Raw genomic sequence first — 14,065 nt, 5'->3', positions numbered from 1 at the left:
AGAGCCTGTGTTGGTATGTTTTTCTATGTGTTAGTGCTTTGGGGAAACAGAGCTACAAAAGCCAGTTTAAAGGTTGCAAAAGAGCTTTCACACTCATTCATCTGTGGACTTCAAGCGCATGTGCATGCACGTACACACACACACATACACTCACACGTGCATGCACGCACACGCAGGGGTTGTGTGTTGACTTAAGAGTTAATGAATGGATGATTGAGGGCTGCAGGGGTTGGGGAAAGCAGTGCCGTGGAAACAACCCCTCTTTCCCAGGAAGGGAGCACAGAACAAGAGTTAGAGACAAAGAAAGGGATGGAAAATGAGTGTCTCAGAGGCAGAATGAAATTCAGAGTGTGTGTGTCGAAAGCTCAGGGGGCTGTGGGGCAAACTACTTAAAGCAGAAGCATTTGAAGCCCCTAATAAAGCAAGTAGCATGTACTTGACAAGCACCCAAAGGGAAAGAGAGAGGGAGAGAAGCAGCTGTTGGAGGAGGAGAGTGAGACAAAGAAGGAGCAGGGGGCTGTCCTTACTTGCTCTTCACTGAGAGGACTGTATGTGGGAGGAGGCAGAGAGAGAGCTGGAGAAAAGAAGGGGCACAAGAAAGAAAAAGAGCAAGCAGGGAGCAAGCAGTATGTGTGGTGTGTGAAGGAGAATACATCTGAAATCCTGTGAGTGGTTTGCATAGTTGCAGGCAGCCTCTTCACCAGCCTCTCCTGCGCTGCACAACCTGGGCTAAGGGACCATGCAGCAACCCTGGACTCTTCCCTGGCTCTGTGCTCTCCTGCTGGGGCTGATGGGGTTCCTGGTGTCGGGCTCAGACTTCCAGCATCACAAATACGAGGACATGGTACGAGCTCTGTTTGCAGTGCAGAGCGAATGCCCCTACATCACGCGCATTTACAGCATCGGGCACAGTGTGGAGGGTCGCCACCTCTATGTCCTGGAGTTCAGCGATAACCCGGGCAACCACGAAGCATGTAAGTAACACCTGATCCGTTGTTTGACAGCCCAGTGACATGCTGTACAATGATTTCATGTTGCATTTTATCCCAAAGTGGATAATTGGCAGAAAACGTGATGGATGGAAGTAATTTAACAGCTTAATAATTTAATCCCAACTCCTCAAAAAAAGCTGATAAACATCTGCAAATGATATTAATCTATGATAGATTTCGAATGCACAACCTGTGCTACTGGCTCCTCATCTGTCTTGTACTTTTTGCCACACACAATGAGAATAGCTGGCAGGAGACTGAGTCTGCAAGAGGCTTCGGTTTTGTCTCAAGCTTTCGATTTTGCCTTTATGAAGCCGAACCACTGTGTGACTTAACAGTGAGGAGGAAAAGGTGAAATTATCCCGAAGTGGGTGCTTTGAACATCACTGGCTGTAAATTGAGGAAAACTCAAAAGTGAAAACAAAAAAAAAAAGGAAAAGAAAGAAGAAAGTGAAAGAATCGAGTCAACATCTGTGATTCATTTTGATTTTTCTTTGCCATCCGACCACTGACAAAATGTAGCAGATGACAAACAGAATCACTTTGAGTCATCAAGGATTTAACCCTGAATACACTCCCACAAAAACCACTGAATCAGCTCTTCAGGTATTTAGTTTGCAGCTAGTGTATGATTATATCCAATGTTTGCATTGGAAATTGGCCAAAATGTCATATCAAGGAAATGCTGTGGAAGATTTTTCCATTCTTGCATTTAAAAAAAAGCTTGACAACTGAAGGGAATGTTTTTTTGGCTCCAGCCAAGCCTGCTTTTTTTCTGCGTGTTTGCATACTCGGAAGCTTCCTTCAGTAGAATTGAAGGATGTAGGCCTGTTCTGTCGCAAGGTGACCGAGGGTGAAAAACAGGAACTGAACACTTCATGAAGGGGGAGTGACCTGAGGTGTAGTCTGGGTCAAGCCTCCTGCACTCTGTACGAAGTTCATGCGTTTCACATACTGCTGAATGAGTGTGTGTGGGTTTTCTTTCTTTCTTTTTAAACTACATGCTGGAGCCAGCGCTGTTTTGTGAACTCATGGCCAGTTGGAACTGTGCTAAAGAAAAAGAGGGGAGTTGCAATGCCCAGCATGCCATTTGGATGCCTGAAACAATTAGTGAAAGGCGCTGATAGATTTGAAAGTATCAATGACGAAAAAAAACACAAGCGCTTATTCTTTGATGTGATGGTTTTAGTGTCAAATTTAGCGCAAATTTGTATCTCGTGTTAAGTCATAAGTCTGACCTCTGGCAACCGTGCTTGGGGTTTTTTTGCTTCCCTCAGTAGTGATTAATAAAGGGATCCTCAGGGGGAAGAAACCCTGCACAGAGAGCAAGGCTGAGACATTGGTGGCAAATACACATAACTCATCCAGATAATTCAATCAGCACAATTTCCAGAGCTTATGTCTGTAAGAACATCCTTATCAAGAAATTTCTGCGACTGTGGCGTCCTGCATGTGTTTCCTCAGGCCATCTGTTTTAAATGTGGTACTTGACAGCTCTGTGTGGCTTTTTTCGTAACTTCATGCCCCCTCTGCTTCTCCACTCCCTCCCCAGTGGAGCCCGAGTTCAAGTACGTGGGCAACATGCATGGCAACGAGGTGCTTGGGCGTGAGCTTCTCATCAAGTTCTCCCAGTTCTTGTGCGAGGAGTACCGAAACAGAAACCAGCGAATCGTGAGGCTGATCCACGACACGCGCATCCACATCCTGCCTTCCATGAACCCCGATGGCTACGAGGTGGCTGCCAGACAGGTAATTTGAGCTTTAGGCTTAGACGTGCCAAAACAAAACTCCCTCTGGGACGTCTCTGGCTGTGTTTTTTCAAAGAAACCGTCCCCCGTGCAAAGAAGAAGAAAAAAAAATCTATATTTTCTTTTCCCTTGGTTTTGTTCTTGGCAGTGGAAATATTAGAAATGTTGAGGTCCCTGAGTGAAACTAAACACCTGCGAGCCACACAGCTCAATCCATCTGATCTTTTAGGATTTTTAAACAAATACGTGTGTGTGTGTGTGTGTGTGTGTGTGTGTGTGTGTGTGTGTGTGTGTGTGTGTGTGTGTGTGTGTGTGTGTAAGACGAGCGACTACGAGTCAAACAGTAGTTGATGATTTTTCTCCACCGTTTGCTTGCGTCTGTAATAATCCCATCTATCAGCTTCCCAAGAAAGCCCCTAACTTTGTGTCAGGGGTAATTATGGGCCGTGAAACAACTGATACACACGCAGACTGCTGCAACACAAATACACACACAGTCTCTTGCTGGCTAATGATATGTCCTGAAGCGACCAGCTTCACATGACAGTCCCTCTCTTTGCCACTCAGACGACACATACATACTGCACTGTAATTAGTTGCGTCAGCAGATGTTTGGGTGCAGCAGCATCTGTTCAAAAACGGCAAGGCAGTTTCATTTTAAAGCATCCTTGGCGACTCAATGTTGTGATCAAGCTTTTAGGGAAAAAAACAACAACAAGAAGAAATCTTATCAGAAAATGTAAGCTATAGACACCAACACACAGGTCAGTCAGCTCTTTTGCAAAGTCTTAGAAAGTCTCACACTGAAATACAGAAGAAAGTCAAACCAATCAAAAAAGAGCTTCTTAAATTGCCCCCTTGCTTTACTTGATATATAAAAACATATAGTGACATTTAAGATTAAAGGTCCAAGCTAAAGATGCAAACAAATAAGAAAATTTCAAGGCACTCATAAAATAAAACAAGTCTACAGTTAGTGATGCCCCTGTGACGCTGCATTTAAGCAAAACAGACCTTTTAACTAAACTGAAATGTTAGCATCCTAACATGCTTGCAATGACAGTGCTAACTAATTCGATGTTTAGTTGGAGTATTGTTTACCATGCTCACTGAGGGGGAAAAGCTGTTCCCTTTAAGCCAGCTTTCTTCTGATTGCCTGTCCCTTGCATCCAGAAGGCATAACAGCAGGTAGGAGGGGCTTCTGTGCCCACAGCAGGTGTATGACATCATTAAGATCCAGCAGTAGAAAAAAAAACTGCCTAAGAGTGAGAACTTGAGCTTTTTGCTTAAAGTGCTTTGACTTTGGGTACTTTTAATCGATTGTGACAGTCTATCTGTCCGGCTGTTAGCACACTCAGTACCATGGATTTGTTGCACGGTCTTAAAACTCCGTTTTGGGAAAAATACTTGACTGTTGTTGCTCTATAGATAGCCTCTGAGGACTGGGGAATAATAAATTCAGCTTTGTTTTACTGCTTCCGAGAAATTGGAGCTCATAACTTGACCTCCGGAAACCTTAACGTCACAAGCCAAAATATGATCATTTAATCATTCTGGTGGGAAAGAGCAAGATTACTCACCAGTTTTAAAAAAATGTTTTTTTTGTGATCTGTGCATCAACAGGGTCCGGAGTTCAACGGTTACCTAGTGGGTCGAGGGAACGCCAGAGAAATCGATCTAAACCGCGACTTTCCGGACCTGAACGCGCTCATGTACTACTACGAGAAAACCAAAGGACGAAACCACCACCTGCCCCTCCCGGACAACTGGGAGCATCAGGTCAGTTCTGCTGAATACAACTGAATACAACTGAATACAACTGAAACCGTTTGAGGGTGTACGTGTGTGTTAAAGTGTCCATGTGTGTACGCAAGTATGTGTGGCTCGGAGCATATGTGGGTGAGAGAGAAGGAGGGAGCGAGGAGGAGGATGGATGAGGGCATTTATCATGCTCGTGTGAGCGAAGCTGAATAATGAGCAGCTGTAACATAGTTGGGTTATCTTGGCTTTAACTTTGTTGACATAAACAAATTCATGAGATCTGCACTGGATGAGATTCCAGTGCCAGCTGTGTCTCAGCTAAATAATAAAAAAGTCCATATATTTAAATGTGAGTAGACTCAGGAGACTCCTTGGTCGGTCCTCTGTATCATTTTGTGACTTTTTTCTGCGTGCCTGTATAGCCTAGACCTGTTTGCTTATCTTGCACATAGCAGGCTATAGCTCTTAGCATAGACACTGTGGTTGCCCTCATTCGTATTTGGAGTCTTTGAAATATGAAACAGGTGGGGTAACTGGCAACCTAGCTCCGCAAACTGGAACAAACTGGAACAAAAGCGTTGGTAAGTCATATTAGTTTGCATATTTCTTTAGATGCTGGAGCTGAGAAAACACCCCAAGAAGAAGAAGCAACCCCCCGCCAACAGCCTTCTTCTCCTCTGGGTCATAACATGTGATTAACTATATGCACTGTTTATGAGGACTTTGAGCCTCAGCTAAACATTTTTTGGTTTTCATCACCATCATGAGAAGTTACAGTGAGCCACTCTGCAGCGTCAGAGTGTAACTGTTACCCTGAGGCACTGGCTGACTCCTCACTTTGCTGCTACTTTACCCAAAACTGTCTGCACATTGCTATGTCTGCACTATAAAAGTACAGATGCTCTCTACATAGAATAGACACTATATAAACCTGCCACACTTACACGGTGACTGAGACTAAGGAAGAAAAATGTGCCTCAGAGTTTCGGCGTAAGCAGCAGAGTTCAGATTGGCTGTGGGAGAGACCTGGCTTTATTCTGGGTGATTGAATGGCCTTTGTAGCGCAATGTGTACTTATTTCAGATCACTGAAATGTAAAATGAACAGTGGAGAGTAACATGAGAGTGCGTGCTGTCAAACAGTCCACTAGCCTGCCAAAAAGTACATTTTAACTATTAAGGTCAGATCCTTGGGGGTGTCTCAACTGCAGCCTCCAGTAGGACTGTTGTTCATAGTTTCCTTGAAAAATAAAATTCCTCCCTCTTAAGGACAGTCAGTTTTTATTATAACTGCTAGATAGCTTCATGTTTTGAGAACTGAAATATGAACCTAAAGTTGATTATATCTTGAACCGTCCAAATTAAAATACCTTTAGCTAGATTTAGTGATAGACTCTAAAGAAAAGATGGATATAATCCTCGTAGAAGTGTCTTAAACATACATTTAAACCCTTCTTCTTATGGGGCGTCCCAAAAAGAATTCAACTTCACCGACTTACGTGCACGTGCGGAGGAGGGGCGGGGGTATTTCAGCTGTCACAGGGCAAGAGGTGGGTAGAAGCCTACGAGAAAATGACCCTCATTTGGTTTATGACCTCAGTGTTTTCCTTACGCATTTATGGTCTCACTTGCTTATGTCAAGTCTTATTAAATATAACATGTTCACTTTGTAAATTATTTATTAGGGGGGAAAAATGAAACAGGGTATGCTTTATGACAGGGTGTCAAACATAAGGCCCAGGGGCTAGAAATGCCCAGACAAAGACAAGGGTGTAAATTTGAGACTTCTAACTGTATTTTTGTAGTTTTAAATTGCAGCTTTTCCTATTAATAAAGCCCTTCACATGGACATTGATGCTAGCTACACTAATACAGTCACAATCAACTATAGACATTTCTGTTGGTCTACAATAAAAAAAAACTAAACATTTTCTCTGAATTAGTCGTGATAGTCTGTTCTGTATTTACAGGACAGTCTGAGCAATGAGCTACCGAAACCTTTTCTGTAATTTTACACGTTTAATTCTTATAATTTAAAACCAGAGTCGTGCTGATGAATTTCTTTAATTTAATACAGTTGCATGTTTGTTACCATGTCAGAAAAACTGAGGTGAATTCTTCTTTGTCCTATATTAAGATATCTCATGGATTAAAGGTGTAGTTTACTTCTTTATACTGGCAGAAATGGAAGTTTCACTGGTCCAGTTAAAATCAAAGTGAGCTGTATATGGTCTGTGAAATGAAAAATTTGAATGAGTTTGATATCTCGGCTTTAATCGTGTTGCCAAGTGGATTGCAAGCATGCAATGTGCTTGATTTCAGTTTATGAGGAGTAAATATTATCCTTTAGGAAACAAAGAAAGTCATATCAGTGCTTTAAAATGAATGCGTGATTGATTTCTCTTCCCTCAAAATAACTCTTTTCAGTGTTTTAAGCAGTTTTGACAGGGCATGTCATTACAGAGAGGTGGTTTCAGTATAGTTTTCTTTTTCTTTCCCTGTCGACACACCACTTTTGTTCCCAAGCAAAGGTGGAAAATTTTATTTTTTAACCTCTAACTGCAAAACCAGAGAGCCAGGGAGTCTGTACATATGACTGTCTCCTGATGCAGAAACACAAAAGGGTAACTGTGCTTGTCTTACAACTGCTTTATTTATGCTGGTCAGGAATACATTCTCACATAAAGCCTCAAGCCCTGCAGGCTCGAGAATGCAGCTTTTACTAATTTAGCTAAGTGATGAAACTTTCTTCACTGGAACAAGTGCAAGACTAAACTGAGATGTGCTAAAATAAGACTGAGAACTGGGCGGCAGCACATTTTCCAAGTTTCACTTTCATTTCTCTTAGAAATACCTTATTTACAGAGTCCCAGAAGAGCCCGACATAAAACAAGGCTCCTTTTGCAAAAGTATCCACTGACATTTGACTGGCCTCCAGAGGACATCCCTCACCCAGTGTCAGTGATCCTATAAGTGATCCAGAATGTTTGATTTGCTTCTCTTTGCATTTAATATGGGGTAGTATCCTCTGTTGTTAGTAGAGCTCTGCGATATGGCCGTGTCTGTTCCTTCGTGTGTAACCCTACACCGCGGTGACAGCCCTTATTTCAAAGGATGCACAAGTATATATAAAGATCTACCGATAATAAATTCCTGCCGGCGTTCAAAACGGGAGCCAGACCTCTTGGTTACAGCTGCTCTGTTCAAGGTCACTGGGCTCTGATCAGCTTGATTATTCTTGAACAGAGTCAGACTGTGTTTATTGTCCTACATACCATATTCAAGGAGAGGTATTACGCCTCGTCTCCAAACGTGATAAATGGCTCTGAGAGTGTGAGGAGAGTTAACGCTGACAGAGAAAATAAATGGCAGTCCCAAGTGGAATTTCAAGGTCTGCAGCAATGCAATGGAGATGCCATCTGGCTGAGGCTGATCCCGTTCATGCAGAATTTGATGAATTAATTAGCAAAAAGATCAAAAACCTTTAAATCAGTTTGCATATTATGAATTATATGTACACGTAACTGTTGTGTTTCCACTCCTTTGTTGCTAAGTCCAGCTTCAGTTTGTGAATTTTGTATATTCTCATTAAATTTATCATTAACTGAAATGGTTGGTATTCTTTAACCATGAAGCTAACCATGCCTGATGCATTTAGGAGGAGCTAGGTGAATCATTAAATGTGCTTGAGCAAAGTAGAAGATTCTTTAAACTCTAACCATTTTTGCAAAATGATTAAGTAAAAAAGAAAGGCAGAGAGAAAATATGTCCATAAGGCAAAGCCAGAGGAAACCGGGGTTTGTCCAGATAAGCAGCCAACCAGAGAAGCCAGCAGCTTTGGATGAAAAGAAAACCAGATGTCAACCCGCTGATGTTGTTTGGGAAATATCTCAGGTGACGTAAAGGACTGTATGGGATTCTGCATTATAACTTATTTGATGATTTAGAGACATTTTGACAGGTTCTCAAGTGGGATTAGATTGTTTCATTTGGGGAATTGGAATAAAGATGCATGCACGTGGTCCTGCAAGTACAGTAAATCTTAAATGTCCTGCTTCTCATCCTCCCCAGGTTCAACCAGAGACTTTGGCTGTGATTAAATGGATGCAAAACTACAACTTCATCCTGTCAGCGAATCTTCACGGAGGAGCCGTGGTGGCCAATTACCCCTTCGACAAGTCGAGAGATGGCCGCATTCGAGGGCGGACCACCTATTCGGCCACGCCTGACGACAAGATCTTCAGAAAGGTGCGTGACAGATTAAAATTTCCAGATGTGACACACATCTCATACCGTCACTGCCTGTTGTGTGGGTATGAAAACACGTGGATGAATGGGCCCGTGTCCTTTTGTGTGTGATGACAGTTGGCGAGGACCTACTCATACGCTCATGGCTGGATGCACAAGGGCTGGAACTGTGGCGACTACTTTGATGAGGGGATCACCAATGGGGCCAGCTGGTACTCGTTGTCCAAAGGTGAGCAAAACGTCTTCTCCTGAGCAGAAGGGAAGACAACAGAAATGCGTAGTAAAAGCACAAGAGACTCACTTGGAGCAGTCTCTAAATTATTACTGAGGCTGGCTTTCGTAATTGAATTAATCGTAATTGAAACTAAATTATTTACACGTTGTTTACATCTATTTTTGGCCAGTGAGTCTGCATCTGGATTTATATTATGCTGCTTTGGCACCACAAAAGTTAGTGCTGTAGCTCAACACCAACAACACTAACTGTTGTCCTGACCTCTTAGGTTTCCAGAGAAGTACTGGTTGCCAACATTCCAGTATGTACAAACTCATAATATAAACAGCTACTTAGAAAATAAACTATTACACCCCCCAGACATTTTGGAATTTGAAAGCCAAAGAAGATAATAGCTAAATTATCAGTTTCAATGAAAAATGAGCTGAAAAAATGCCCCGCCACACGAGCACACAGTCCTCCATCCTATGTACAAAACACATTGTTCCTTGCCTACATGCAAAATTTCCATGTGCTGTGGAACAAACGCTGTAATTCTCCTGCTAAAGAAAGACAAGACCATCTGAGTGATGGCTTCCTGCTGTCATTACCTTCAGCATGAATGAAATGCACTGACTGGCTCGCAAGGCTTCTCCAGTGTCATCATGCACTGGGTCTGCGCTTGCCTTAAACCCCCTTACCTCTTGCACACTGCCAGCTAGCAGTAGAGCGGTGGACAGGGGGTGTAAAAGGCACCCATTCAATACGATCCGCACCATCAGCAAGCAGTGTGCAGCACTCTGAAAAAGTCTTGAGTCACCTCTAATTTCTTTATATTTTGCTTCCAGGAAGCCAGACCTTGAGCAGTAGTTCTCCAAGCTTTCTGAAGGTCTTTCAAAGTTCTTCTTTAGACTTTTTATTTTTAGTGGAGTCTGTGGACCTGAACATTTTCAGTTGACTCCGTTTTTTTTTTTAATTTGATTTTTCTAGCAATTATTTATTTCATGGTCCAGGCTTTAAAGGGTTAAAGTCTACAAGGCAACCTTAGTGGTGACAATTCCTTTTTTTCTTTAAGTAAAGGATCCTTTAAATTTTAACTAAGGTGGAGAGGACCTCGCCTTTTAGTGAGGTTGAAACGAATCATACGGCTCAGCTGGCCTCCCCACCGCTCTTTTTTGTGTGTAAAATCCCATAAACTCTCTATAAATGGAACTGAAGCTTGAAGAGAGTTTTGAATTTTGTGAAATTTCTTGTTATAGCTGAAAATATGCATTAATTAAACCTCCTCCTCCATGCTGGCAGAGACCCTCTCAGGAGTCACACAGCCTTAGGCGCTCGCACGAAACTTAAACTCCTCACCCTCTCATGGTTCGCTTAAAGGCTGGAAAACTTGTGTGCTGCTTTTTAATGAAAGCTTCCAGTAATGCACTGTTACAGTAATGAATTCTTGGAAGTTAAAAAATACCAAGTTTATCCAACTCTCTGGGCATATATTCAGTTTCAGCTCAGTTAATCTGCAACTGCAACAATAACAATCCCCATTTCTTTGATGCGTAAGTCCTGATCCAGGCTGCTCTGGTTTCTCCTCAGCACTGTGAGTCTGATGAGCTTTTCACTTGAGTCATGCGAGCTTTTGAACTGACTGAAAACGCCCAGAGTCTCACTTAGAAGCAGCATGCTATGTTTATTTTACCAGGTCTTTATGCTCCAAGTGTTATGTCAGGGTCTGTGGGGTTACATATGAACCTTCCCTCCCTTCTGGCTCCTTGTACATTTGTTTTTGATGAAAAGTGGAGCCATATTGTAAAGCCAAAAACAAAAGGTTTTTTTTTTTAAAGCAACTTATACTCCTACAATTTTGAACAGCTTCCTCAAGAGGCAAAGCGTGGTGGAAAAAACACTTTGAATCTATAAATATAACTAATGTGTCCTGTTGCAAAGACCTAGAAATCTAAAGTGAAGAGCCACATTAATACATTTATTGTCCTCCTAAAATATTTATCTGTGTTTCAGGCATGCAGGACTTCAACTACTTGTACACCAACTGCTTCGAGATCACTCTGGAGCTGAGCTGCGATAAGTTTCCTCCGGCATCAGCACTGCCGAGAGAATGGCTGGGCAACCGGGAAGCGCTGGTTTCATACCTAGAACAGGTTTGTACATGACGAAATTTGGCAAATCAGAGTTATACTGAAAGAGTATTTAATTTATTGGAGCTCAATGCACCACACATACACACTATTACACATAAAAACCCAACTGCCAGGAGTCGTGAGTCTGCTGCCCTGGTGTCTTGTGAATATTGGCAGTCGCCTCTGGGATAAAGTGACCAAAAAATTAGATGCGTGAAATTCTGTGTAATATGAGTAATCTGACTTTTAACCTTCTTCGAGGACGGAACAAGGCCGTGGTCTGAGGACAACAACATGTCCTTTATTCCACTGAGATTCAAAAAGCGATGCTTTGCCACTAATAATGTTTCTGTAAGGGTGGGCCCCCAGTTGCATACATTTTTTGCAAAGCACTAATTAAACAAACTAAACTGGGCCTGCAGATGCTGTTCTGGTCTTTCTTTAGCTGCTGAACACTGCTGAGCCTAAGGAGTGTTAATTAAGTCTGAGGTGTAGAAATGTAGCTTAGGATTCCTTCATATTCACTCGTATTTATTAGCACATACAGTATTTTCTTTAAAAAAAAACATATTATTTAAAGTATATTCAAGTATAATCTTTCTCTTGTAAACATTAAGCAATAATTTTGAGCAAAATGCAACTGAAATGTATAAATAATTAATCATTTGGGAAAATATGTTTGGTATAAACTGAATGTATACTGAGAAAGTAAATTTAATTTGAACAGATTCCATTAAATCTAAAGTTTTGTAACAAATTGTACATGCAATCAAATCACTTTAAGTCAGTATTTCAGACTTTAGGTTTCAGGGTTTTGAGCGTATGTGCTAATAAACATGAGCAAGTGCTGAAAGCTTTGAAGAAACTTTCTGGATGAAGTCAAATGTCTTCAAAAAACTTAAAGAGGTCCAGTCACCTTCCTTTTTTAAGCTCTTAAGACTACAGACAGCTTTACACATCAAACAGATGATAGGAATCCAATTTCCAAACCTTAGATTTTATTAAATATACTTCAATATTTGAAGTATGTACACGTTTTGTCTTTTCTCAGGTGCATCATGGGATAAAAGGCATGGTGTATGATGAAAACAACAACCCCATCAGCAAAGCAGAGATCTCAGTAGCTGGCATCAATCATGACGTGACCGCAGGTAACAGGGACTTTTGGTGTATATGTGGTTGTTATTTTTTTTTCTTGATAGGTGTGGAAGCTGGATTTATAGTGACTGATTGTCTAGTGTCCCAGCCAGTGAAATAGAAGACCAGTGTTTGATAACATCCGGTGTCAGTCTGTCATTTCAAAATGAGACAAGGACACATACTGCATGACTAATGGCAGGCACTAACAATAACTTCTGCATGAATCGAATGCCTCGAGCAGCCAGAAGTCGACTTTGAGTCTCAGTTCCATAAAAATATGATCCTTTGGAAATAAACCAGAATGAAACAAGACGCAATCTCGACAAGACTTTTAGCGATGAACTAAATTTTAGTATGATATCCAGATTTTAAAAGTGCATTCAATCCTCACACGCAAAAGGACAGTCGAGTGCATCTAATGGTGCGGTGTGGAAGTCAAGCACAGATATAACGGAGCAAGTCATCCCCTACTGGTCAGTGGTGGAAATGCAACGTGAGAGAAATTAAAGTCACCTATCAAGACACTCACCAGCCAGTTCAACAGGTGCATCTCGCTAGTACAGGGATAAGCCCCTTTTTTGCCTTTAGAACTACTTTAATTCTTCATGCCACATATTTAACAAAGTACTGCAAACATTCCTCAGAGGATCCATATTGGCATGATGGCATCGCGTAGTTCATAATCAGTTTCCAATTTGGCACCTACAACTTTCTTTATTTAGTGTGAATTATTTTTTTATGTTAAAAAACTACCGTCATTGTCGACATATTGGTGGCACTCCAGGAATATGTTTAATTAAGATACAGCGACTGTACGAGTCTCATAATTTTCCTTACATGTGCTCCTTCAGGAGTTGATGGCGACTACTTCAGACTTCTGTTGCCAGGCACTTACACTGTAACAGCCTCTGCACCCGGTTACCTCCCTTTCACCAGCACTGTCACAGTGGGACCAGCTGAGGCCATACAGGTTGGTTTCTGCTCGTATGGTTGGTCTGACCAAACTTGAGGTTATTGTGTGGTGTCTGTGTTTTTATGTCTACTAAATAAACTAACTCACACCTTTTATTCCATCTGGTCCCTGACAGCTTCATTTTTACTTGAAACCAGCACCAAAACAAAACCTGAAGGTGAAGCCGCACCACGGCAAGAGGAACCTCTCATCTCCTAAAGCTCCCTTGAAGCTTGGCCCAAGATGAGGCACGGACAATCATTTAGAGGGCACACAGTCATAAACAAATACACAGAAGAGCTCGTACAAAAAACATACACATGCATACGCATATGAATTATGTAAATGATACACAACCTTAACATACCTTTGTAGTCCTAGCGTCTATTTCCTTTTTGGGTTTTGTTTTTCTGTATCAAGAAACTGTTGAAAGGCTGGTGTATTTATCCAACAGTTTTAATTTGTATGAACACAGCTAGCCTGTATTTGTAAAGGATATTTTTTTGGTTTTGATTACAATAATTTGATGGTAAGTGAAAATGAAATTAAAGAAATGTTTTTACCATCTGTATTTAAGACTTCTTTATTATTGCTGGATTATTGCTCTGAAAAACAGGGAAATTAAAAAAAAAAACGTGTACTCAGGTACACATTTAAAGCATATAATAGATATTAATACACTGATTTGCTGAAATGGACATTCATTTTTAAATATTTCGCATTTAATGATTTCAAAATATTTCACAGAATTGCCTTTTTCACATTATAAAATACTTAATTGGCCTTTAGACTTGATCTTAAAGATTAATATTATTTACCTTTTTTGGTAATAACAATTCTTTTTAAAAAAAATCAATGTCAAGTGAGTCAAAATGTGAA

General features: G+C 41.2%; 1 protein-coding gene across 1 annotated transcript; it reads left to right on the top strand.

Moving 5' to 3' along the window:
- The first annotated feature begins 454 nt into the window (after positions 1-454).
- On the top strand, positions 455-13,757 carry cpn1 (carboxypeptidase N, polypeptide 1). Its single transcript, XM_085466313.1, has 9 exons — positions 455-974; positions 2,545-2,741; positions 4,364-4,519; positions 8,572-8,748; positions 8,866-8,977; positions 10,976-11,115; positions 12,146-12,245; positions 13,086-13,204; positions 13,323-13,757. Exons 1-9 carry the CDS (start codon positions 740-742, stop codon positions 13,431-13,433), a joined length of 1,347 nt encoding a protein of 448 aa, XP_085322439.1. The 5' UTR covers positions 455-739; the 3' UTR covers positions 13,434-13,757.
- The last annotated feature ends 308 nt before the right edge of the window (positions 13,758-14,065 follow it).

The sequence above is a fragment of the Copadichromis virginalis genome, linkage group LG8 (genome assembly GCF_057382275.1).
Source record: "Copadichromis virginalis isolate Kocher_CV1m ecotype Utaka linkage group LG8, C_Virginalis_male_GT1.1, whole genome shotgun sequence".
In the NCBI taxonomy this organism is placed as follows: Eukaryota; Metazoa; Chordata; class Actinopteri; order Cichliformes; family Cichlidae; genus Copadichromis; species Copadichromis virginalis.
Note: the sequence above shows the minus strand (reverse complement) of the source record. Positions and strands in the feature narration are given on the sequence as shown.

Excerpts from the sequence above, each read along its gene's own strand:
- cpn1 (XM_085466313.1), top strand. The coding sequence starts at position 740 with ATGCAGCAACCCTGGACTCTTCCCTGGCTCTGTGCTCTCCTGCTGGGG. Across the intron at positions 2,742-4,363 it reads ACGAGGTGGCTGCCAGACAG|GGTCCGGAGTTCAACGGTTA; the intron begins GTAATTTGAGCT and ends GTGCATCAACAG. Across the intron at positions 13,205-13,322 it reads GACCAGCTGAGGCCATACAG|CTTCATTTTTACTTGAAACC; the intron begins GTTGGTTTCTGC and ends GGTCCCTGACAG.